The 25,727-nt window shown below is 49.4% G+C and overlaps 1 protein-coding gene across 2 annotated transcripts in view; it reads left to right on the top strand.

Moving 5' to 3' along the window:
* svp (COUP transcription factor 2) overlaps positions 1–25,727 on the top strand; it is a 284,141-nt gene that overhangs the window by 20,604 nt on the left and 237,810 nt on the right. For both annotated transcript variants that reach the window (XM_071687176.1, XM_071687177.1), the window contains one exon: positions 15,239–15,766. In XM_071687176.1, the coding sequence (XP_071543277.1) occupies positions 15,239–15,766 (528 nt within the window). The remainder of the gene's footprint in view (positions 1–15,238; positions 15,767–25,727) is intronic.

Raw genomic sequence — 25,727 nt, 5'->3', positions numbered from 1 at the left:
ACGTCATGCTCAAGGATCGTACCGTCGTGATTAATGATCGTACTGTCTTCATCAAGGTTCGCACCGTCGGTGCTCAAGGATCGTACCGACGCATTCAAGGGTCACGCCCTTGTGCACAAGGATCGTACTGTCGTGATGAAGGATCGTACCATCATGATCAATGATCGTATCATCATGCTTAAGGTTCGTACCGTCGCAAGCAAGGATCGTACTGCCAAACTCAAGGATCATGCCGTCGCACTCAAGGATCGTACCGTCATACTCAAAGACCTCACCGTCGTGCTCAGGAATCGTACTCTCGTGCTCCAGGGTCGTACCGTCGTGCTCACGTCCGTACCATCGTGGTGAAGAATCATGCCTTCGTGCTTAGCGGGTCAACACAGCTGGAGGCGTGGGTGTTGAGGAACATCTCTGGTAATACGCTCCAGTACACAGCATGGGTGAATGGACGGCGGGTCTGGTGTGGCCAGGGCACGGGGAAACTCCGCTCGCCCGACATCCACCGTGCCCCTCGCCCACAGCCGTGGAGCACACCGCACTTCAGTAAGATGTGAGGAAACTGCTCCTAGACCTCCGTCGACACAGGCCTAACATCCCTAAGTACTTACTTGATACCCGTCACGTGAGCCTAACTCGCGTGGTCTCTAAATATCCACTCGCTGAGCCTTACATCCCCAGGGAGTCTCTAGATACCAATCCTACGTACGGATTAGCTTGATGGTGGGCGTGCGCGGGCGGTCGGGCGGGCGGGCGAGGGTTATCGTGGTGCGTGGGTGAAGGTGGGAGGCGTGGGAGGATGGAGGGCCTCCCCTCGGTGGAAGACGAGGGTCGGCCGGGACAGTTCCAGGTAGCGGCAGGAGCCAGCCGGGTCCTGGGTTTATCAATAAGCATGTCTGCCACTTCCCACGCCCCGCGGGAGGCTAAGGCCTATCCTTACGGTCACACCCCCAAAAACTTGCACATTTTCACAAGAAGGTCAGGACCGTGTGAGAACCCTGAGGGAGGCCCCCTTCCGCAACACGTCGCATTCTTATCCCACAAGTCGGCCCTACTGAACTCGCTGTCTTAAAATCTCTATTCATTTCATTTACGTCATCAATGCAGCATGTACACCCGTCCGTATGCTGACGAGGTACAACCCATAATATATACGGTTCTGTTCCTATTACAGTAGTTACTGTAGACGGCGACGTTCCGGCAGCCACCCTCGTAAAAGAATAACAATAGGGTCTTTAAGATTCGGGTGTCCCCCCGAGGCTGCTGCCCAGTGCGAGCGGGGGTGGAGGAGGAGGAGGGGAAAGTCTCGGCAGCCACTGACCATTAGGGATGAATCTCGTATTTGTATAACAGAGATATCCAACGGTTTTTGATATTTATCTTTGTTATTATAATCGCGTCGGGCGGAACGGCAGTGTGTGCATTGTGTTTCTCCTTTCTCACCCGGCCAGAGGCTAGGTAGACTTAATGTCTCGTCTGTTGCCGGCCTCCTTGTCCAACCTCTCCACACGTTCCTGTCCTCGCACTCTCTGTTCCTGTCCTCGCACTCTGTTCCTGTCCTCGTACTCTCTGTTCCTATCCTCGTACTCTCTGTTCCTATCCTCGTACTCTATCTTCCTGTCCTCGTACTCCCTCTTCCTCTCTTCGTACTCCCTCTTCCTGTCCTCGAACTCCCTGTTTCTGTCCTCGTACTCTCTCTTGCTGTCCTCGTATTCTTCCTTTTAACTAAATTCTTGATGTCCTCAATCGATTTCATTCTAGGATGTCCAGCTGGACGTCTTCCCTTCGAGGTCCAGTTCGAACAGATCTGATCATGCCTCGTGCCTTCCAGTCGTTGCACATCGCCCTGCCACCTTCGTTCCTTCTTCCCAGACATTTCCAGTTCATCTATAACCTCTAAATCCTCTCGTATCTCGTAGCGTTTCTCATCTCATCCGTTCTTGTAACCTCTCTCAATAGCTCTAGTGATCTCATTTCATCAGCCTGAATACGTGATCTTGTTTGTGAATGTGTATGATTCGGATCAAAGTGAGTCTTACAATGATGGTATATATTTTCGTGTTGCATCTAAAGCGTACGCTGTGATCTTTCGAGAGAAAGAGAGAGGAGCATATTGAAGTTTTTATTGTACTTAATAATTCTGTTGTTTATTTACATCTGTTGTATGTTATTATCATTAAATATAACTACCAGGTATTCAGAATTATCACTAATTGTAAATGTTGATATATATATGTGTGTGTGTGTGTGTGTGTGTGTGTGTGTGTGTGTGTGTGTGTGTTACTATCTCTGTTTGCAGTACTATTCATCACCTCCGTTTTACTGTTCCCGACCTTCGTAACATTTCTGTTCAAACACATTGACTACCTATCAATGACGTCCATCTCGTTTTTCGGTCAGAATAACTAGAGTCATCTGCGTATGCTAACGTTATATCTCTACCTTGGCTTGTACACATACATCACGTGTACGTTCAGTCACATCAATGACAGGTAAGGAGAGAAACGTGCTCTTCTTTGGCCTCACTCCCGTTCTGACTTCGAACCGTCTCACTGTCAGGTCTTCCTACTCTTTGACGCGACGGTCACAGCGCACATAGCATTCACTCGCTTTATCATTCGTTATTAATTTCGTGTATGGTCTTTTGAATGTCCACCAGAGTCTGTTTCTATCAGTTACGTCAGCAACAACAACCTCTCTCTCTCTCTCTCTCTCTCTCTCTCTCTCTCTCTCTCTCTCTCTCTCTCTCTCTCTCTCTCTGTACCCACGAAAGCCACACACCTCCCTCCTCTTGTTCCATCCCTGCATTTCTCCACCGGGTCGAACGTCACGGTGGTAAATTCCCTAACTTATATTCTGCCTGTGTTCTTCAAGTATCTGTCACGCACTGGGTCACAATGCAAATTCCCCTACAATGTCCGCAGTTGTGCTCTTCTCCATTCCTACAGATGGCATTAATTATAGCCTTTATTTCCTTTTTTTTCCTTGGCCAGTCTCATGATGTCTACTGACAAAATGTTCTTGTTGGAAATTTGAAGATTTTTTGTGAAAGTAGTCTTGCTGGGAGATTCTTAATTATGTAACAGCCTGTAATATGATCTGGCTTCAATTATGTGTTCGATGATGCTTCCCAGCCAAATATCTGTAATTTTTAACCCCCTTATTAATTATAGCACAGGCCTCACTGTAGTACCATCATTACTTGATACACTATACCAGCTGTATGTTATGTATTTATATGTAATGTACATCATCTGTACCATTGTGTATTGACTTCATATGTGCTTATATTACATGATCCTTTTTGTACCTTACGTTTTATTTGGCTTTGTACTGTGTCTGTATAATGAATTCTTCTTTTCTTCTTCTTCTTCTTCTTCTTCTTCTCCTCTTTCTTCTTCTTTTTCTCTTCTTTTTCTCTTTCTTCTTCCTTTTCTTCTTCTTCTTTCTCCTTCTTCTTTTTCTTCATCTCTTCCTTCTTATTCTCTGATATATCGCCATAAAGTGGGTTACTCATTATAAAGGTGTATCGCACTTTACTATTATGTAATTGTTTACCGAGTATGCTTGAAGGTAAATGCACACACACACACACACACACACACACACACACACACACTGGCCACGAGTTTAGCACAGGTCCGTCACTAGTTCGAATCATGGGCGCAGCGATTGGCCCACAAACAAACTAGGTGTTCTTCCTCCACTTCAGGCGGGTCGATAAGTCCGTACCCAGCTTACGCTGTGTGTGTGTGTGTGTGTGTGTGTGTGTGTGTGCACATACAGAGTAAATTCGTGGTACATATACAAGTTTTAAGACGGGGCAACACATATGTAGAACCTTCTCCTCCCTTAACAGACATATACCTGTTGAACGCTAATGATGACTGGATGTACAAGCTGTGGTAAGGTACTTGTAAACGGTTTTCTAAGTGTACCAACAGAGGGATGAGTAATGAGCAAGTGGCTAAGAAATAAGTGCTTTCAAAAGTAATGAGCAGGTGTTCATGATTAATCGAAGAGCAAAGTGTTCACAGATAAGTAAAAAACATTTGTTCATAAAAAGCACATAATGTGTTCAAGAATAAACAGAAGACAACTGTTAAGTAGATAAGAACAGGTGTCCATGAATAAACAGAGAACAAGTCTTCAGAGATAAAAAAGCAACAGCTGCTCATAAATAAATGAAGGAAAACTTCGGTAATTAAAGAAGTGCAGTTCATTGATAGATAATGAACAGTTACCCGTGAAGTGTTCGTAGGTAAAGAACAAGTATTCATAGGTAAAGAACAAGTGTTCATATGTAAAGAACAAGTGTTTATAGGTAAAGAACAAGTGTTCATAGGTAAAGAACAAGTGTTCATATGTAAAGAACAAGTGTTTATAGGTAAAGAACAAGTGTTCACAGGTAAAGAACAAGTGTTCATAGGTAAAGAACAAGTGTTTATAGGTAAAGAACAAGTGTTCATATGTAAAGAACAAGTGTTCATAGGTAAAGAACAAGTGTTCATAGGTAAAGAACAAGTGTTCATATGTAAAGAACAAGTGTTCATAGGTAAAGAACAAGTGTTCATATGTAAAGAACAAGTGTTCATAGGTAAAGAACAAGTGTTCATATGTAAAGAACAAGTGTTCATAGGTAAAGAACAAGTGTTCATAGGTAAAGAACAAGTGTTCATAGGTAAAGAACAAGTGTTTACTGATAGGTAAAGTGTTCATAAAAAGGTAAAGAACAAATGTTCATGGATAAGTGGAGAACAAGTGTTTATAGACAGGTTAAAAGTTAACAGGTAAGCTACAGGTGTTCATACCTAAGTAAAGAACGAGTGTTCAGTGATTAGTAGATATCAAACGTTTATAAAGTGTTCACAAATAAGCAAACTGCAAGTGTTCACAAACAGGTAAAGAACAAGTGTTCAACAATAGTTAAACTACAAGTGTTCACAAACAGGTAAAGCACAAGTGTTCAACAATAGTTAAACTACAAGTGTTCACAAACAGGTAAAAAAGCAAGTGTTCAACGATAGGTAAACTACAAGTGTTCACAAACAGGTAATCTACAGGTGTTCACAGGTAAACTCTGACGGGTGAAGAAAGAGGAGGAAGTCTCTCTCCCTCTCCCTCCCTCGTCACTTCTCCCTCCCTCAGCCTACCCTTCCTCCCTCATACTTATCATCTCCCTTCTCTCTCTCTCCCTCCCTCACACTGCCTCCATCACCTTTCCTTCACCCACACTACCTCCCTCCTTCCCTCTCCCTGGGTCTCTCGTACTCTCTCTCTCTCTCTCTCTCTCTCCCTCTGCTCTCACTAACCGTGTTCTCCCTCATCCCCACCTCCACCGCTCTCCCCTCCGCTGCTTCCCCTTCCTTTCACCTCCTCGTCTGCCCCCCCCCCCCCCCCCCGGCCCTAACACACACACACACACACACTCACTCACTCGTCTCCAACATCACTGCAAGTACACTCACCGTCCACTACACCTTATCTCTTCATCGTATCTCTTCCTTCACCAACACTCCCCAACACAACCAACATCCCCAACACAATCTTACACCCTTCCTTCCTCAAATCCTCATCCTTCCCCACACCCTCTCCTAACCCCTCACTCACCCCACACCCCCACCTTCTCCTGACCACTCACTCATTCTACACCCTCACCCTCTCCTAACCCCTCACTAACCCGACATCCTCACCCTCTCCTAACCCCACACTCACCCCACACCCCCACCTTCTCCTGACCCCTCACTCACCCCGCGCCCGACCCTCTCCTAACCCCTCACTCACCCTACACCCCCACCTTCTCCTGACCCCTCACTCACCCCACACTCTCCCCCTCCCTCCCTGGCCCAACAAAACTTATCCGTGTCGGGAAATCAATGTTGTGAATGATCAAATTTCCACGTCTCAGATGAGGAGACGATAGTCGCAGGATGGCCATGTTGTGGTGCTGGGGGAAGGGAGGGTGGAGGTGGAGACCGAGGGGGAGGGAAGGAAGGGCTCAGAATGAGGGAGAAACAAAGGATTGGGGAGCAAGATGGTAGGCAACGGAGAAAGTGAAGGCAGATGGTGAGGGAAAGGGAAGTAAGCAGGGAGGGAGGGTGGGGGGTTATGGATACGAGACGAAGGAAGGCTATGGGATAGAGAGACAGGGGCTGTGGGAAGGGGGGGGGGGGGAGGAGAGGGATTGTGGAAGAGGAATTTATGTGGATGTGGTCCAGGAGGTGATGGGGCCATGATAGAGGGGGAAGTACTTGACGTTCAGGTCCTCCGCTTCTCCTCCACTCCCTACCGGCCAACTCCTCCACTCCCCCTGGCCGCTGCCAGTAGTGTTTAGTTCAGACGCTGGAACCCCCAGTCAGCGTGTGGCTATCTCGGGAATATCAAGTGGGCGGTGAGACCCCCACCAGGCAGGTGCTCGTGCGGTAAGTTGTCCCGACTCATGACACTCTCGCTCCTTCAACCTCCTCGACTCTCTTGTTCCTACTCCCTCCCTCCTTCTCTTTCTCATAGCCGCCGCCTTCCTCCTCCTCCTCCTCCCTCCTCCTCCTCGCCCACCTCCTTGTGGTCCTACCGCACCTTGGTGTGAGGCGGGCGTTATGACACAGCGATATTAATGACGTCTGGCTCTGTTATTAATGACGCAACCCCGCATTCCAGCCGGCTGTTAAGTTCTGTTCCTCGTACAAGCTCAGGCGCCCAGGTACACTCCGTCCTGTAGGACACTTGCGGTTTCAAATGTTACTAGGTGGCTGTAGCCTCGCGTCTAGCTATCTAGATACCTCAACCCCTACCCCCTCCACACACACACACACACACACACACACACATCCCAGTACGTACCCGGTCGCAGCAGTAAAGCCTGTAGCTGCTTAGGGAGGCTGTACAAGGTCAGAGCTGGCCATAGTGGGTACTACTACTACTCAAATCTCCCGCCCACTAGCTGGGTTCAAACGACACAGGTGTTTCACCAAGTTGCACCAAGACACGATGACTGTGGTCAAATTAGCGATAAAATATATTCTTAAAATCAGTGTTTAATGGATTGTGGGGAGAGATGGTGGGGGAAGATATTGGCAAGGATGAGGATGGTGGTGAGTAAGAGGGGAATGAATGATGGTAGGGTGGGAAAGATGGCTTAGGCTGTGAGAAGCGTTGGGAAGGTAGAGTGGATGTTGATGAGGCGGAGTGAGCGAGTGGAGTGAAGTGGCGGATGGTACAAAATGTGGGAAGACGGAGATGATTATTGTGAGGGATTGTTGGGTGTGATGGATGGCAGTGGGAGTGGACTGTGAGCGAGTGTGAGTGTGGTGGTTAGTGTGGTTAGCGAGGATAGTCTTACTCGTGTGATGGTTCGGGGAACAATAGAATGACTGGGGACGACATGAGCGGCTGCGGGGAGGGAGGCGACGACGAACAGCTCCCGCTGCTTCTTTACACGTGAACCAAACACTCCAGATCTTGTTTGCTCTGACAGGGAAGTGTCTTTAAGATTTTAGGAAAATAAGAAGAAGAGGAGGAGGAGGTGGGTTGTGGGTGGGTGGGTGGGCGAGGTCATGTACTCGGGCCTGTTATGGTCTTAAAAGGTTGTGGCCGGGGCTTCAAGAGGCTCCGCGCGGCCCCCGGGTCACTATATTTACATAGTTATGATCATAAACCGCTGCTGCCGCTCCTCCTCCTCCTCCTCCTCCAGCCGCCGTGTCGTTTTCGCATTTCAGAGGAAAACAAGTTTTTGCTGTCTCTACACCAGCGAGACACAAACGTATTGTTTATGTATCGGTGGAAGGTCGTGCGAGGGACACGGCGTTTCCTGCCGGCGGTGTTGTACACACGAGGCCACACTGCCGGCAGCTACAACTGCACACGGTGCCTCCACACAAGTTATCACTCGATAGATCCGAAGTATTCGTTACGAGAGTCTCTCGAGCGCGTGAGTAGACGAGGGGCTCGAAGCCTCCTCTGACTAGGGCCCTAACCTGTCGACACTTGTGGGGAAACACAAACAAAACACTTATGTAAAAGTGGAGATATAAAATATTAACATACGAGACTCAGGCGGGTAAATTAGGAAGGTAAACAAGGTATTTAAATACTTGGCAATGTATCAGTAAATTTGCCAGCATGAATTAACCGGATCCTGACGTTACGGGAGGAGACATTGCTTACACCGTGTGTGTGTGTGTGTGACGACGGTTTAGCTCAAGCCTAGTCGACGTGTACGGCGAGATAACCAGCGTCTGGCCGTCGTCTACCACCTCAGGTGACGGACTCGTTACGTCACGTCACGCAGGCCGTCGAATAATGCACCTAACTACATCGACAGAAGAAAACGCGGCACCGAAAGGTGATGCTGTAGTTTCGTACTCGTTTCTGCACGACATTTACTACAAAGATGTTGTTCGTAACGTAAAGAAAAAAAAAAAAGAAAAATAAAGCGTCCTTGCTGGTGATAAGATTGGTCGAGTATTCTTGTGTACAATGCTTGTTGACCAACAGTGCGGGACCCGGGTAGTGCACCCACCTGCCACAGCTTAGCGTGGGGTTATATACCACACATGTGGCGTGTACACGCAAGCTGGTGAACTACACCCTGGGTCACCACAACCCCTACCCCAGGTTCGACCCACAACCATGATGGCTTCGTTAACGAATCGACTATGTTGGTTATAAGCCGAGATGATGTTATCTGCCCAAGGTCGTTTTGATGATTGTGCAATAATAAATCAGAAAAAATGAAGCTGATAATGGAGAAGTGCGCGATGAGGAGGCCACTCCGTCCGTGGCGCCACGTCACCGTCGCTAGTGACGGTGTACTAGAACAGCCAGGCTGTAGGGGTGAGAGTCGGGGGCTAGCTATTGTACAGGTAGGCCTTAAGGCTTCGGGCTTACAATGGCATGGTCGACCAACGAGCCGATCCAACGGCCTGGGCCCAAACCCCTGGCTATGGGAGGTGTAGACCCCCCCAAGAGTCTTCACCAAATTTTTCACATCACACGTCACTAGCAAGTGCAAATCACTCGTCACCAGAACACGTCACTCGCTGCTGGCAAACCTGACACATCACACCAACACACAAGGCACATCACTCATCATCAACACAGGCACAGCCCCCCCCCTCTCCCTAGATTTACCCCTACATGGGGTACATTAATCACCAACACACACAGAACACATCACTCGTCTCCAACACACACACACACACACACACACACACACACACACACACACACACACACACACACGCACACACAGGGACACATCACTCGTCTCCAACACACAGGGACACATCACTCGCCTTCAACACACAGGAACATTCAACTAATCTCCTCCATCATAAAAAGTTGAGTTCTAAACCTTGGTTGGCTCATCGAGGCGCCTATCATTTGAACTTGTGTATTGCACAAAGAAAAAAAAACTTTCACGTTTGTACGAACGTCTCGGAAGAACTTCTTACCCTCAGAGACGTGGAGAAAAATCACAAAATAAGTACAGTAAACGATAAATGACATAAGATATGTACGAAAAGATAAGCGATAGAATATATCAAACACCACTATAAAAGAAGGATTAACGTCCTCACCAAACGAATAACAAGCATTAAACATGGGTGTGGAGAAGACGGCTTACGGACGATGATGACACGCACACAGATCAGCAGGCTCGCATCTTACGTTGGGAGACCCGTAGTCGTAGCCGTGGCCACGTTTGTGCCTTCAGCTCCTCCATGCCGGCCTTTATCACAGCCAGCGATGGTCACTGTACGGGGTCGCGGATATCCACAACTCTTTGCAGTTCCCTGAGGTGCCAGTCTACATCTCTTGTCTCGATGAAACATCGAAGGTCACTGAGGAAATAGCCGAGGGAGAACACGTCACTTGCAGGTGAGAGGGGCTCAGGGTTCTTGGGTTCCGGGGACATCCAAGGGCGGTCTTCTCCCTCACCCACCAGTGGTAAAATATCTCCTACCATCGCGCTCAGGCCATGCTCGATGAAAGTGGAAGGACACGCCATCAGGCGTACGTCACAGCTATGTTGTTGGTTTTAATATCAATGCGTAGGACGCCTTTATCGTGGATCGCTTTCAATTTGCCTACGATGCAGACGAGAGAGTAGACGATTTATTGGTTTCTGATCGCGTTTCTGAATATTCTTCATGAGGACCGCCGGTGTAGGACCTGATCATCCTGGGAGGTGGGAGGGACAAGCCGTAGAGCAGAGGGGCGCCTCAAGCTCCCTTCAGGAGACTTAGTATTTCGGCCCCATCGACTAAATTGTCGAAGTCGTCTCCATCATGAGGGCTTTTCATGGCCCTCTGCTGCCCTTGAGTTAATACTCATCTACTCTACCATTACCTCCTTGACCCAACTCCCTGATAACCTCAATCTGATCTATGTCATCCTTGACAGGGTAATTAACACTTCGCTGGGAGTGCTGGAGGAGGACACTGAGAGTTCATCCACTTCCTCGTCTGGTTCATCGACACATACTTCTCAACAATGGAACCCTGTATTTCCCTTAGCTCCTCACCCTGGGTATCAACTTCATTATTATCCTCAATATCAATTTCATATTGTTCATCATCCTGCATCCTCTGAGCCTCTGCCTCATACTTAATATTCTCCTCAGGCTCCACACATTCTTGTATATTGTCCTCAGGCCACGCGTCATCCTGTAACGTGCCCTCAGCCTGGACACAATTTACTGTCGTGTCCTCAGGCTGCACGTCATCCTTGGGTAAATTACTGTCTCTTATGTGGTGATGCTTCTGTCTCCGCCAGAGGCATAGCAGAGGTTATTCTTACGGAAATAGAAGCATTTATCCCCTCTTCCTCCAAGACGACCTCTTCACCCAATCCATGGTTCAATCGTTCCTGTTCTGAGGCCATTCAGACAAAGGGATCAGGCATATCGGGCTAGGGAAAACTCCTCTTCCACTGGCTCCCATTCAGCTTTTATCACTGCTCGTAATCGCTGCAAGCACGTTATCCGTGAGGCGAAACATTCCTTTATTCAAAGGAAGTGCGATAACCTCTCCTCGTCATCCACTGATAGGTCTTTCTGGTCTTTAGTTAAGGGCGTCTCTAACAACTGTCGCTCTACCTTTCCTTCCCTTTTCAGTTCTTACGGTATTATAGCTGTCTCTCCCGTAGACAAAGCAACTCCCTTTGATTCCCGTTCCTTCTCTAACTCCACCTGGGATGACTAACATTCCTTCACCCCCTGATGCTCCTCTTACTATTCTCAGCCTTTTCCCTTAATCTCTTTTCGAACTGTCCGAAAAGCGCGTCTTCCTCTGGACACGGAACAAGGCTTATGGTCCTGATGGCAATCATCCCCGTGTACTTGAGTGTGCCTCTGAACTTGCACCTGTGCTTGCTCGTCTGTTCAGTTTCTGTTCAAAATCCAAAGCTTTTCCTTCTCCATGGAGGCATGCATTGATACATCCCATCTCTACGAACAGGACCGTTCTGACCCCTATAACTATCGTCCGATAGCCTTGACATCTACTATTTCCAAAATCTTTGAGTCCCTGCTCAACTCTCATATCCTTAAACATTTCGAAAATCAGTCTTCTCTCTGATCACCAGTATGGCATCTGTAAGGCAACATCCACTGGTGATATCTTTCCTATCTTACTAATATCTGGTCATCACTCCTGAAAGATTTGGGGGTATTATGTGTAGTTGCCCTTGACATATCTAGGGCGTTTGACAGGGTATAGCATCGGGGTCTCACCTCTAAGATTCCCTCTTTTGGCTTCCCTCCCTCACTTTGCTCCTTCATATCTAACTTCCTCTCCGGTCGATCTATCTCTGTGATTGTTGATGGATCAGCCTCCCACTTTTCGCCATCAACAGCGGTGTTCATCAAGGTTCTTTCCTGTCCCCTAGACTTTTCCTCCTCTTTTTCAACGATTTCCTCTCCTCCACAAATAATCCAATGCACTCATACGCTGACGACTCAACACTGCATTCATCCACATCCTTCAATTCTACTCCTCCATTCTCTCACTCGATTTGCATCTCGTCTTGACACAGCTTCCTCAATAAACTCAGACTTGGACAGGGTATCTCAGTGGGGTACACGAAATCTTGTCAAGATTAATGCCTTCAAGACCCAATTTCTACCCATCTCTTTATCGAAAACTCCTCACAACTTTCGTGTTTCCTTTGACGGTTCTGTAATTCAACCTTTTGACTCAATGAACATGCTTGGTATTTCTGTAACATCCACTCTTTCTTAGAAACCCTAAGTCTGCCACTGAGAAACTGGGTGATCTGTTTGATGTCGAAACTAATCTTCTGAACAGTTGCTCCGTCTATACAAGGAACTGATTCGTCTTTGTATGTAGTACTGCTTTCACACTTGGGGTGGTTCTAGCTCTGTATGCTTACTTGAAAAGTTGAGTCGAAGGCGATCCGACTTCTCCACTGTCCCAGGCTAACTTCCAAACTTTACCCCCTTGCCCTATGCCGCAATGTTGGTTCACTTTCCCTATTCTATAAGTATTACTTAGTTTTCTGTTCCCGAGAGCTGGCTGCTTGTGTTTCCCCACCACTAGCTAGTCCACGCAAAACTAGGCAAGCTGCTGCGTCACGTTATTACTGTATGGCCATCGGCAACTCAAGGGTGGGCCGTTTTGATACCTGCTTCTTTCCCTACACATCGAAGCATTGGAACTCTCTACTTTCTCTTGTTTTCCCAATAACTATGACCAGGCACACTTCAAAAGCCAGGTCTTTCACTTTCTCCAAAATTCGTAAACACTTTCCCTTGTCTTTTCTTTTCCCGTTTCATAATTCTCTCAATATTTCAATTAAGACCCGGCCTTGATGTGGACTTCTGTCCGTGACTGGAGCCTCCAACACACACACACAAAAAAAACTTGCTGTCATTGAGAGTGGTGAGGGTAAAGGGTGGAGGATGTCAGGAGGGTGGTGGCTGGGGGTGGGGAGCTGAGTACCAGCCTGCAGGTGGAGAAGCAGCAGTAGACAGCTGGAGAGTTACCTATCATGGCCCAGTTGGGTATGACAGTGTAATGATCGGCAGATGACAGTGTGTGTGTGTGTGTGTGTGTGTGTGGAGAGAGAGAGAGAGAGAGAGAGAGAGAGAGAGAGAGAGAGAGAGAGAGAGAGAGAGAGAGAGAGAGAGAGAGAGAGAGACGTATTCAACAAATCGTCCATGGAACCAGACCTAAGTACCACAAGGTACATACATAAACGTGAAGCAGAACAAATCCCCCAACCGTACAATCAAACTCGAAACTCCAAGTGTCCGTCGTGACCCTCCCAGCGGCCAGCCTGGGAGCGTCTCGTGCGATGCCAATATTTTATCATTACAGTCCGAGGTTACCTCCCTCCCTAACCCAATGCGGATCCTCACTGATGTATGGCCAAAAATTCAATTAGTCCCTGGCAGCAGCGAGGAACTGGTAAATTAGTGGAGTTCGAAAACCTTATGAATATTTCATCTTCACTCTGAAGGAGCAAGTGAGTCTTAGCCCACGTTCCCCCCCTCCCTCGTCTCTCATCTGTAGGTACATGGTACCTGGCTTAAATGTCTGACCCGACCCCTCCCATGGTGTGCTGATGTTAAAAGTAACGTTGGGTGTCCTCCCCAACTGGCCCAAGAGACCTTGGCTCGTCTGCCACAGCGAGAGCAAATATTGACGTAGGTTCAAGACCAACATTTATCTTTAGCATCATACTAATTGAACTTTATATTTCATTGTGTTGGACGTATGACCCGTCCCCCTTTATCTTGGCCACATTGGGATTGGCACTTGCCACGGGACGTCATCATTCATACTCCCCCCCCCTGGCAGTTGAGGTAGCCAAGCACTGCAGTGGTGGACTCCCACCTCAACACTCTCTCTCCCTTCAACCACCTCCATCTGGCGTCTTCTCTGGTGTGTTACCTGCTGACTGTGTTGATGTGGCTGGAGGGTGGGTGAGGTGCGTGGCAGCAGGCAAGGACACCGACCGATAGGACGAGAACTTCGTACGAATTAGGCAACGGAGGCGGGAATAGGCAGTACACTGAAGTAGCGTCAGCAGGCAGGTGGACTCGGAGGTCCTGGCAGTGTTATGGTTACCTGTAAGATGAGGTAGCATCAGCAGGCAGGGGGGTTTAGAGGTCACAGCTGTGTTAGGATCACCAGCGAGATGAGGCAGCATTAACAGGCAGAGGGTTTGAGGGTTGGGGCTTCTATAAGATAAGGCATCATCAAAAGCCAGCAGGTTACAGGTTGGGTCATCTGTTGAACCGGTAATAAGCTGCTGAAGTCTCTTACAGTACTATCATTCTGTAATTCTGATTAATGACGAGCATTATCCCTCTCAAGTCATGTACCTGTCTGATTTCGGTCAATATTTAGCATCAGTATCTGTATTCTCGTCTGAGATATATTTGTAAGCATGGCAAGGAAAGACACGGATGAACGGTCTCCAGAGAATGGAGGTAGTGTGAGACACCTGGCGACAGCGTTGCTTGGTAGAGGGAGGGAGGGTGTGGAGGCAGATTAACTAGACTAGCAGCCGCAAAGACCAGTATGTTATCACTGTTCCTTTACGCCTAGTGCCAGACACAGGTACTGTTCAGATGACTTTGCTGTGGGTATCATGGTTTGTCCCAACTGGACCTAATGTCAACAATAGCAAGGTTAACGTTTTGTGATGTGAACAGTAAGGAAGCCAGCAGACCTCCAGACACATCAGAGAGGCCAGTCTGTGGGGGCTAGCTTTAAGTACTTGTAGCAGTAGGCTATGATTGGTTATATTACAAACTTACGAATTCCAGAGTCATGACATTACACAGGAATATCACATTCTTGACTAGGAGACCCGGAGCTCGACATGGGTTATACTGTGATTACAAAATCATCAAAATGAGAAGCACATAGGCTGCCCGAGACGGGGGTCAAGACCGGGCAAGATGATCACTTAAGGTCTGGGGCGTCAACCAGCGGTGCCTTGGGGGGGGAGCCCAATTGCTGGAAATTAATGGTTACTGACCAAGTATGAATCTCCGTTAGTCAACGAGTTATGTGGTGGTGCACGAGCGCGTCTTGTGTTCCTCGGCTGTAGCTGGGGACTCGTTGGACGAGTGGTACTGAGTGAGTGGCTTGTCATTACCAGTCACCTCCAAGAAGTGTAAATTTTGCCCTCAAGGTTGAGCATGTGGTCTTGTCTAAGTCATTATGGACTGTTGGAGTGCTAACGTGTCGTGTTTGTTTCGTTGCAGCGGTGCAGCGGGGGCGAGTGCCGCCGACCCAAGGGATGGGGATGCCCAGCCAGTTCATGGCCAATGGCGACACCATCAACGGTCACACCTACCTGTCCTCGTACATCTCCCTCCTCCTCCGTGCCGAGCCCTTCCCCACCTCGCCTTACGGCCAGTGCATGAACGCCAACAACATCATGGGCGTCGACAACATCTGTGAGTTGGCGTCTCGGCTCCTCTTCTCGGCCGTGGGCTGGGCCAAGAACATCCCCTTCTTCCCCGAGCTTCAGGTGACGGACCAGGTCGCACTGTTGCGGCTCGTCTGGTCTGAACTCTTCGTGCTGAACGCCTCCCAGTGCTCTATGCCCCTCCATGTAGCGCCGCTCTTAGCTGCCGCTGGCCTCCACGCCTCGCCCATGGCGGCCGACAGAGTAGTGGCATTCATGGACCACATCCGTATCTTCCAGGAGCAAGTGGAGAAACTAAAGGCCCTCCACGTGGACTCCGCCGAGTACTCCTGCCTCAAGGCCATCGTCCTCTTCACCTCAGGTAAGTCATTCATCAACAATACCTGTGAGACACACGTCAAGTATGCCACACTGTTAACCCCTGCTTGTCACGATAAGATTACTCTCCTCAAACCTGTCACCTCTTTGCAAAGATCAAATTCTGGACAAACTTGTTGTTACTTGGTTACTCTCTTATAGCACACCCTAGGAATTGAAGCTTTCCATTCATTCAGTGTCAGAATTACTTGAGAACAAACATGTAGATGTATAGATGCATGTCATGTGTACTCCTCGCGTCGCTCCGAGCAGCTGTTGGCATGGAAGGGGAGGTGGTCCTTTGCTTGGCAGACACATCAGCAAGACGAGGCTTGCATCAGCCCCGGACCTCTTCATCAACCATACACCTTCCTCCAGTGTATATAAAACAATGAAAGGTTGCAGGCGCACAAGGCCAGGTTGGAGCTGACCTTGCCTGCCCCGGCAGCACACCCTGGTGGAGGGGTTATCGGCGTGACCCTCAGAATCTCCAACAACCACTTCGTCAGCTGCTTCCGTCTATCGCCCACCCTCCACCACTCTGTTCCCGAGTCCCCGTGTTTACAAAGTGGCCGCCACTTCTCGTCCTTCTGGCTCAGTCCTTCCCTACTACCTCTGGTCTCCCCTGTTCATCCCTCCTTCTGGCTCCACCCCCCCCCCCCCCCCCTACACTCGTCCTCGTGGGTCCCCCGCTCTCCCCTACTTGAGGCGATAAAAAGCGGCAGTGCTTGACCCGCTGGCCCATTGTTATCCAGCATGACATCAGCAGGGGAGGCTTGTGACGTCAGCAGAGAACCCTCATTATATCTGACGCTGAGGTTAGTGGTAAGGGGAGGAGGGGAGTCGGCCTCCTCCCCGCATCCCTGGCCCCTACATAAGGTTAAGGCACAGTCCACGTCTGTCTATTCACACCCACTCTATTGTATCCTATTAATGACCATGAACGCTCGTCGTGATGTCAGGGTTTACGCTAATGTCTAATTACATATATAAAAAAACCAATCCATCTGCATCATTTACATTAGAAATTCAAATTCATTTTCCAATCGGTTTGCCTCCATCGTCTAACAGCGAATCGAAGACTGTCGGGTTTAGGCTTAAAGAATAAAATCTCTGGAAGAAAAAATAAAAAAAAGGAAAAAAATCTCCGACTGGGAATGTGGTAGGTAGAAGACAGATCACGCCCCAGTTAACCCGAGGCGTGCAGGAATGAGTCACTTCCACTGTGGCGGTAGATCAGGAAGTGGCTTGATCTGAGGAGCATTAGCCAATCCTTAGTGTACCTCGGCAGGAGGAGATGTATCATCTCTCGTCTCTTGGGGCATGATGCTGTGCCCCCTGAGATCGTAGATTCCTCTCACTAAAGACAGCAACATGAAGAGACCAACCATCATTAACCAGTGGATAAAAGCAATCAGCACCCACTGATGACACCGTCAGCAAACTCCCACTGCTCAAACCACAGTACCCGACCGAGCACGTCATCACCCCCAGCCAAGTCACAGCACATCACCACACACGTGTTGACGACACCTGCCACCACCACACACACTGCCCGACTCCACCACTCACCACCACTACCATACCTTGCGACACCTTCCCTGCCTTCCACTGCAGAAGAGCCTCATTATGCACTGCACTTAACAACCCACGGGACCATCACATTAGTTCGAGGCATCAAACGGCTGTTGTGTTAGTTTGCTTGTCTTTGCATATTCTTAATCACCCTGAGAGTGGAGACTAGTCACGGATACCTATGAGTATCGGGGTTAGGGACATCCCTTCACGGTTAAGATTCCTCAGTCTAGGGTTGCTCTCCGCCAAGACTGCAACAGATCCCACTGGTTCTCATCTGCATATAATTGCACTATGGCATTATTCACTCTGGCATGTTCTTTACCCTAGTGATTTAGTCATTAAAATCTCAGATTACGAGTCGAGTGATGACGAGGGAATGATCGAGGGTTTGTTTGTAGTGTGAGGGCGGCGGTGGTAGGCCGTGGTCGCTGGTACTCATTATCAATAGATGAGTTCCTCAGTCAACTGACTTCCTTGGTCTTGTATTATTCAGCGCCCTCTTCCTCCCTCCCCCCCCCCCCCCATTCGCCCTTCTCGCTCACGTACAGCTGCTGCTGCTGCTTCCATCCTCTCTCTCTCTCTCTCTCTCTCTCTCTCTCTCTCTCTCTGATAGTTTCAATCTCTTGAAACCACCTGAACCTTGCAAGTGGGTGGCAGTCCCACTAGAGAAGGGGTGGTGTGGTGTGGTGTGGTGTGGTGTGGTGTTGTGCTGAGTGGGTTCTCCATAGAAATTTTTATCATCATGACTCTTGGTTAGGTTCAGAATGAGAGAGAGAGAGAGAGAGAGAGAGAGAGAGAGAGAGAGAGAGAGAGAGAGAGAGAGAGAGAGAGAGAGACTCTCACATTCTGTTCACAACGTACATGTACACGCATGCATATACATAAACACGCTTATGTCTGTCTTCACTGGTAAGAGTTACTTAGTATGACAACGGCCATTCTGCGTAAGTTTGTTTACGTCCGGACGACATCTAGCATCACAAGCCTCGTATTTCATCTTTCTGGACACCCAGTGTATGCCGTGCCTCCTTCCCGTCCCTCACTCTCACATCCTTACGCCTCCGTCTGCAGGCTTCTTGCCTCGGCCACTAACATGCCTGCACCACTATCTTGGCACGTTGCTTACTGCGTGTTTACTTACACTTAGCCTCACCGCTTCCCCCGTCGTAAACTCTTCCTTCCAGCAGTACCTCTCCCTCCATCACCCACGTTCCTCCTGCTGTACCTCTCCCACCATCACCCACGTTCCTCCTGCTGTACCTCTCCCACCATCACCCACGTTCCTCCCACTGTATGTCTTCCTCAATCACACACGTTCTTCCTGTTGTATGTCATCATCCAACATCCACATTCATCCAACATCTACATTCACCCAGCTCGACGCTTCCACCTTCATTCAAGACACCCACATTCGTTCAGCTTTATTTACTCTGCCATTCATAACACACCTTACTTTTAGATGTATTCATTCACCTACATTTTCCCCAGCTCAGAATATATTCATGCCTGTATTTTCCAGCCAACGGTGCAGTTCTCCATTAACCCTTGTGTGCTGAACCGACCAAGAATGTTGTGAGTTACGGAGAATGAGTCAGTCAGCGTGCATGAGGGTCCAGGAAAGGAGTGTGAGGGAGAGATGTCAGCCAAGGCTGAAGACGTTAGTCCTGCTGGAGAGGACCTTGTCAGGAGAAAGTCTAGGATTTTAGCAGGTGCTCTTTGCTCCCCTGGGTTGGTGTTTATACTTCCACGGTGGGAGGGAAGGAGGGCGAGATGACACAGAGGTTATAACTATATTATCCAGCGATGCAGGTAGAACGATAGTCACCTTATGTAGTAATGGTTAAGGTGTCCCCCTCACCAGAACCTGGGGGTCTACAACCTGCCCCGCCCCTTACACATCAGAACCTAGGGATCCAAAACCTCCCCCGCCCCTTACACATCAGAATCTGGTGGTCAACAACCTTCCCTGCCCCTTACACACCAGAACCTGGGGATCCACAACCTCCCGTGCCCCTCACACACCAGAACCTGGGGGTCCACAACCTCCCGCGCCCCACACACACCAAGAACCTGGGGGTCCACAACCTCCCGCGCCCCACACACACCAAGAACCTGGGGGTCCACAACCTCCCCAGTCCCTCATACAACAGAACCTTCCACGCCCTCCTCCGCCCCTCAACATAACCAAACACATCCATGAGGATCTCCTTACCTCAACCAAACCTCATGGTCTGGAAGTTCATACGTCTTAGTCATTAGTAATCCTGATTATCAGTTACTGTGATTACCTGTAATGGGTAAGGCTGACGCATTTATTACTCGTCTCCACTGAAATTTATGAGGTATTCTGACCCCAGGGGAAGTGTGAGTGGTTCAGGGCCTGGCCCCGCCGGGGACGGTGCCGCAGAACTCCTTCACTTTAAACACAAGGATTTACTAAAGGCAGTCCCTAGGTGATCATCTCTTAACATCACTCGAGAGAGAGAGAGAGAGAGAGAGAGAGAGAGAGAGAGAGAGAGAGAGAGAGAGAGAGAGAGAGAGAGAGAGAGTGTGTGTGTGTGGAACCAAGGTACAGTTACTGTACACATACTACAGATTTCAAGATTGCAAAAGTACACACACACACACACACACACACACACGGGCTTCCGAGCCCCAGTGGTTAGCATCGCTGACCATGATTCACACCGGGACCCACTCGAGTTCGTCGAGTCTTGGACGCATCAGTTGACCCACAGTCAATACTAGCTGTTCATCCTTCCCTTGGGGCTGGTCGATAAAGGAGTTATTTGGCTTAGACTGGGACGGTGTGTGTGTGTGTGTGTGTGTGTGTGTGTGTGTGTGTGTGTACAGAATATAACACATAATACATATGCGCCAGGTTAAGAGGCGAGGCAACCCGAGGGTAACATTCCCGTCCCATAACACTCTAATCATAAACACACGTAAATGATCGAGGAAAATTCTGGGGAAGACCCGAGATCACTGAGAGGCGAGGCGATCGGCTGGGGAGGAGCGGGTGGCACGGCTCTTGCTAGGTACCACCTGTGGGGGACCTGATAGTGATAATGTCAGCGGAGTGCATGCCAGTGGAGCAAGTGGCTGGACCAGTGGAGTAACTAGTGGTAGTGGTGGTGGAGCAGACCGCGTCCTTGTGGGGCAACCGAGCGTGATTCTAGTGGAGTGTGGCTGTGGCGTGAAAATGAGTCGCTAATACTGTTGCTGGTGGTGAAAAATCGAGCAGAGGATTAAGGTGGTGATCACAACAGTAGCTGGCGTAGGTAGTGTTACTGGGGGAAGGAGACGACCCCAGCCAGTATCTAGGGTAGGGCTGGTAACGGCGGCAGAGTAGGCTTGACAGCCCCGTCCAGCTGGGGTGATGGTGGTGGCTGGAGGTGTCAGTGTTGCAACGTGGAGGTGACTCTCCTCCTCACGTGAGGCGGCGGCGGCAGCTGGGGTACATTTTATTATGGCATTGTTCTTGTGAGGCGCGGGAGTCGCTGGATCATCCTGTGTGCCTCTCCTCCTGTGTGCCAAGAGCTGTGCGCGCGTGACCAGCCTTCCCGGGGAAAGTGTCAGAACCACACTGTCACTCGATACTGACAAATGGCCATCAATTAGCACTTATTTCGCGGGTGCGACACCCGCCCCTCAAATGTCAGCATGTGGCCGCGGTGTCATTATCCCGTGAGGTACGGCGGTCGGGGGATTGTCCTACCCGCCTTGCAGGTGCCTGCTACAGTTTCCCGGTGATCGGGTTGCCTCGTGTACCTGAAGGTGGTCTGGCTACAGTAGCGTTTGCCTCAGTGTCATAATAGCGGTCACGGTCGCTGCCACAACCGGCACCCGACAAAAGGCGATCACTGAGGGGTGCTCTGCGGAGCCGCTCGCTCTAACAATGGAAAGATTGATTGATGACGTGAGCTGACCTTACTGCACGACATACGCGCCCGCCCCGACCAGCAAAGGTCACCGATCAGCAATTTATGGAAAAGTTAGGGGAACAAAGTGTTACCCCGTGAGGTGAGGAGCGCCCCCCAAGCATGTGGAGCGGACGGTTCGCTCTCGGCCCCAGCAGGTGACGGCTGACGCTCCGCATTCATATTACATCGTCAGTACCTGGAGAACCAGGGGCGCGTCATTCACACTCCACTTTGCACTGCATTAGCCTGTTCACTCGGGAATATCATGGGGTCGTTCATCTTGCCTTAACGTTGCATTAGATTAAGCAATTATGTGATGTTAATCTTGGCATTAACATATAAAGTTGGCCTCATGAATAGCATGTGCAGGGAGGGAGGGTGGGTGTGGAGACCACGGCCTCCCTCACGGGCCTCTTGCTCCGCTGCTACACCCACCCATCCCTCCCTTCCCACCCTTCCCTCTCCCCCCTCATACTGATGCTGTTCAGGATCCTACTCTCGACGATGCTGCCTCTGCTGTTGCTCTTAATGCTGCTCTTTTGTTGCTACGGTTCGCACTGCTGTTCCTCGCCGTGCTGCTGTTACATGTTCGTACCATACATGTTGGAGTTCCGGTTGCATCCCCTGCACCTTCCCTCACTGCTGCTGCTGTTACTGCTATGAATCCTCACAGCGTCTGCTGCCAGGGTCCCTTATCCTGACCTCTCCCCCCTTATTTTCTCCGGTTCCTGTACACCTGACCCCTCTCCTCAGCCTTGAACCCTCTCCCTGACCTCTACACCTACTCCTCCCCCCCCTGACATGTCCACCTGAACCTCTCCCCGACGTCTCCTTCTAACACTCACTGTAACTTCATCACCTGACTCTCTTCCCAACCTCACCACCTAACCCTCTCCATGTCCCTCTCCACTTCCACCTGACTCTCTCCCCGATCTTTCCACTCATCACCCTACCCCCTCCTCTCCTGCTTTAACCAACTCTTCATTACCATATACATATTTGCATCTACCCCCTCCCCTCTAGCACGATAGCATACATACCCTATACATCATGCCCATCACTCGCGAGCCCTTTCATTTCTCCCTCCTGAACCACGCCCTCTTCGACACGCACGCCCATATCCCGTTAAGGAAGGAGAAACTGCCCGCCCACGCCTCCCTGCACCAATGCCCCAGCAACGTCTTGTGTTTAATTGGACTTACGTAGACTTTGCAAGTTCCGCAGGCGGTCGGTAGTTGGATAATAATGAAGACTATTGCCCTACGACGCGACAGTTTCCTTGACTTTATTTGCTGCACTGTAGCCAAGGGGCGCAAGACCTCACAACCTCGCTGGCTTCACCAAAGTATTCGACGTTGTCAACCATAACATAAGCATCAATAATCCCATCACCCTTGAGCTGGAGAGAAGTCCCATCCCATGGCTTGCAGTCTGTACGCTGCCGGGTGGCAATGTATCCGACTTCCAGTCGCTCATCTATGGCGTCTCGCAGGGCGCACATATGGGACCCTTGTGATTCCTCGTTCTCATCAATGATGCTCAGATGGATACCCCTGCTTGATGGGAGTATACGTCCACGACTCTGACGTTAAATGTCAACGTTGGCAATAGCTTTTGCGACAACGTCGCCCTCCAGAGCACACGCAGGAGCCACTGGAACTGGACAAGACCATAGTCGTACACGTCATCCTCAGCTCCTGCCGTGTTCCGCCCTTGAACTGTTTTACAGGGTCCTAATACTGCCCCTTCAGGTTGTTCATGGCACCAAGTTTTTAAATATCATCCTGGTCAGACTTAAGCTGAAATACTAGCACCATCATCACCTCTACCTCTCGTCTCTACGTTTTGCATGTGGATTCTAAAACATCGACACTGCTTCCTTCCTAAACGTAACGATGCCGTCCCTGCTTAGTCCTCCCTGCTGATCCACCACACAAGAGGCACAATATGAACAGAAAACAGCATGAGAGATCATCCTCGGTGGCTCTCACATCAACTGGCAGGAATCGATAAACACACTGATCCTCTCGACTCTCTCCGACCATCACCTGGACCACATCCAACAGTCTGAGAACAACCTATCCCACCATCTTCGCCGCCACCCACCGCCTCGCACCGCCAGACATCCTTACGTCCCCGAGTGGCAACAGTTCGGCACCACAGCCGCTTCAGAGCCCATTTGAGCTGGAGCAGATCGTGCCATGCCACACATTGTGGACATGTATAACCTGTAGACAGACGACACCCTTATGTTTGCACAAGCACTATCTATGTAATCCTTTTCTATAGCCATCCCTAATCTATAATGTCAATATTTTGCACCGCAACATTTTCAGTTTTTGCTTCCAACTGATTCAGTAAACCAATTCTTCTTCTTCTTATCATTCTAATCATCATAAATTATAATTACAATAATTCTTAATATCACTGTTATCATTATTATGATTATTATTCGTACTTGTTCCCCGTTTCCCGCCTTAGCGCAGCCCCTTCCTCTGTTCCTTCTTTGCCAAAGTGATGACACAGAAGGGGAGGATTTCCAGCCCCGCCCCCTGCTCCCACCTCTGGTAGGTAGCCGCCTTCCGCGACAAGCGAGAGAGACCTGGGTTGTGTTCTTTCTCCCCTATTATTATTATTATTATTATTATTATTATTATTATTATTATCATCATCATTATTATTACTATTATTATTATTATTATTGTTATTATTATCATTATCATCATTATTAACCATCCACCTATCAAACATGTACTGCCTGTAGCAGTGCTGTGGAAGGTATGTTGCAAACATGAGAGCTAAAAACTGTGGGCGGCAGCTGCGGGCGGCGAGAGGGTGGTGGGTGTAGACGATGGTTGGAGTGTGGGCGGCAGTAGGCGAGAGGGGCGGCAGCTCTGGGATTATCTGATGGCGAGACAAGTCACGCTATCTCGGCTCAGCCAACCCTTAGTGGTGCACCAGGGGTGAGGGGAGGGCGCTACACTGGTGGGGCAGGGAGGAGAAAAGGTGAGGGACACAGGAAGAGGGGTAAGAGTATGAGTAAGGGGCCTCACAAGAGGAAGGTTACTATGGGTAAGGGGCCTCACAAGAGGGAGGTTAGTATGGGTAAGGGGCCTCACAAGAGGGAGGTGAGTATGGGTAAGGGCCTAACAAGAAGGAGGTGAGTATGGGTAAGGGAGTTACCATGGAGAGAGTGTGGGAAAGGGGCCCAACTAGAGGGAGGTGAGTGTGGGTAATGATCCACACCAGAGGCTTGGACTATATAAGGGGAAGAAAAGAAGACTTATAGAGAAGGGAGGATCTGGCATCACACGAGCGTAACTACACATGACGTGTACATTATGTGTGGGAACTGCTGGTGCCAAAGAATGGTAGTGTTAAGGAAGGGGCTCGGGAGGGCCTGGTGCTGGGGCGTGGCTGGGGGGGGGGGGAGTGTAATCATCCCGGTGTGGGCAGGCTAACCAGGCCAGAGGAGAGGGGGCAGGGTAGACCTAACACACTGAGAGGCCCAGCGCGGCTCCGTCAGGTGCTACTCCGGCAGGCACCAAGTGCAAGAGGGTAATTAAGAACATCCCTGTGATGGTGTAATGGCTACACATACGACGTGCAGTGTCCGACAAGAGGACGTTGAGGAAAACATCTGGAGAGAGAGAGAGAGAGAGAGAGAGAGAGAGAGAGAGAGAGAGAGAGAGAGAGAGAGAGAGAGAAGAGAGAGAGAGGATAAAGATCCACATGGGAAAAAAAGAATGTGTAATGGGTGGTGACTCCACTGGGTGTGTGGGTGGGTAAGGAGAGAGAGAGAGAGAGAGAGAGAGAGAGAGAGTGGAGAAGGGAGATCGGTAGATATGAGAAAGAAAACGAGGCCTGTGGGCATCATAAAGCATGGGTGCTGCAGACACATACCCTAAACATCAAGATCTTCATAAATATACATGTTACAGACACGGGGAAGACAGGCTAGACAAGAGCATGATGGATCTGTTTGTGGTAAGAAGGAGTATGATATATGGTGCCCCATGATGTGCGGTCTACGAGAAGGGTTGGGCGGAGGGGAGGGTTTATCAGTTGGTGGGACAGTAATCTGAAAGGAAATACTTTGCCGTAGACTGGTATATGGACGGAGAATAGAGAGGGAGGAAGGAAAGTACAGAGCTGAGGAGAGGACCTGGAGCAGGCGTGACGTGTAGGCTCATCTGGAGGCCGCCAGGGAGGTGTGTGTGGCAAGTGATGTACACCTTGTGGCATGGGTGAGGAAGGTGCTCGTATAGAGGAGTACTTCCCTCGTCGCTCATGTATGTGTATGGCTGTGATACCCACGTGTATACAGGTCGGGAGATAAGGGCAGTGGAGACGGGACATTTTGCGACCGACAGCCTGGATAAAAGGAGAAATGATAGAATGAAGATGAGAGTAAATTCAAATGAAGACTTAAGAAAATCGGTCTTGGGAAAAAAAAAAGATGAA

The sequence above is a fragment of the Panulirus ornatus genome, chromosome 43, assembly GCF_036320965.1.
Source record: "Panulirus ornatus isolate Po-2019 chromosome 43, ASM3632096v1, whole genome shotgun sequence".
NCBI lineage: Eukaryota > Metazoa > Arthropoda > Malacostraca > Decapoda > Palinuridae > Panulirus > Panulirus ornatus.
The sequence above is the reverse complement of the archived record's forward strand: the minus strand, read 5'-3'. Positions and strand labels throughout refer to the sequence as shown.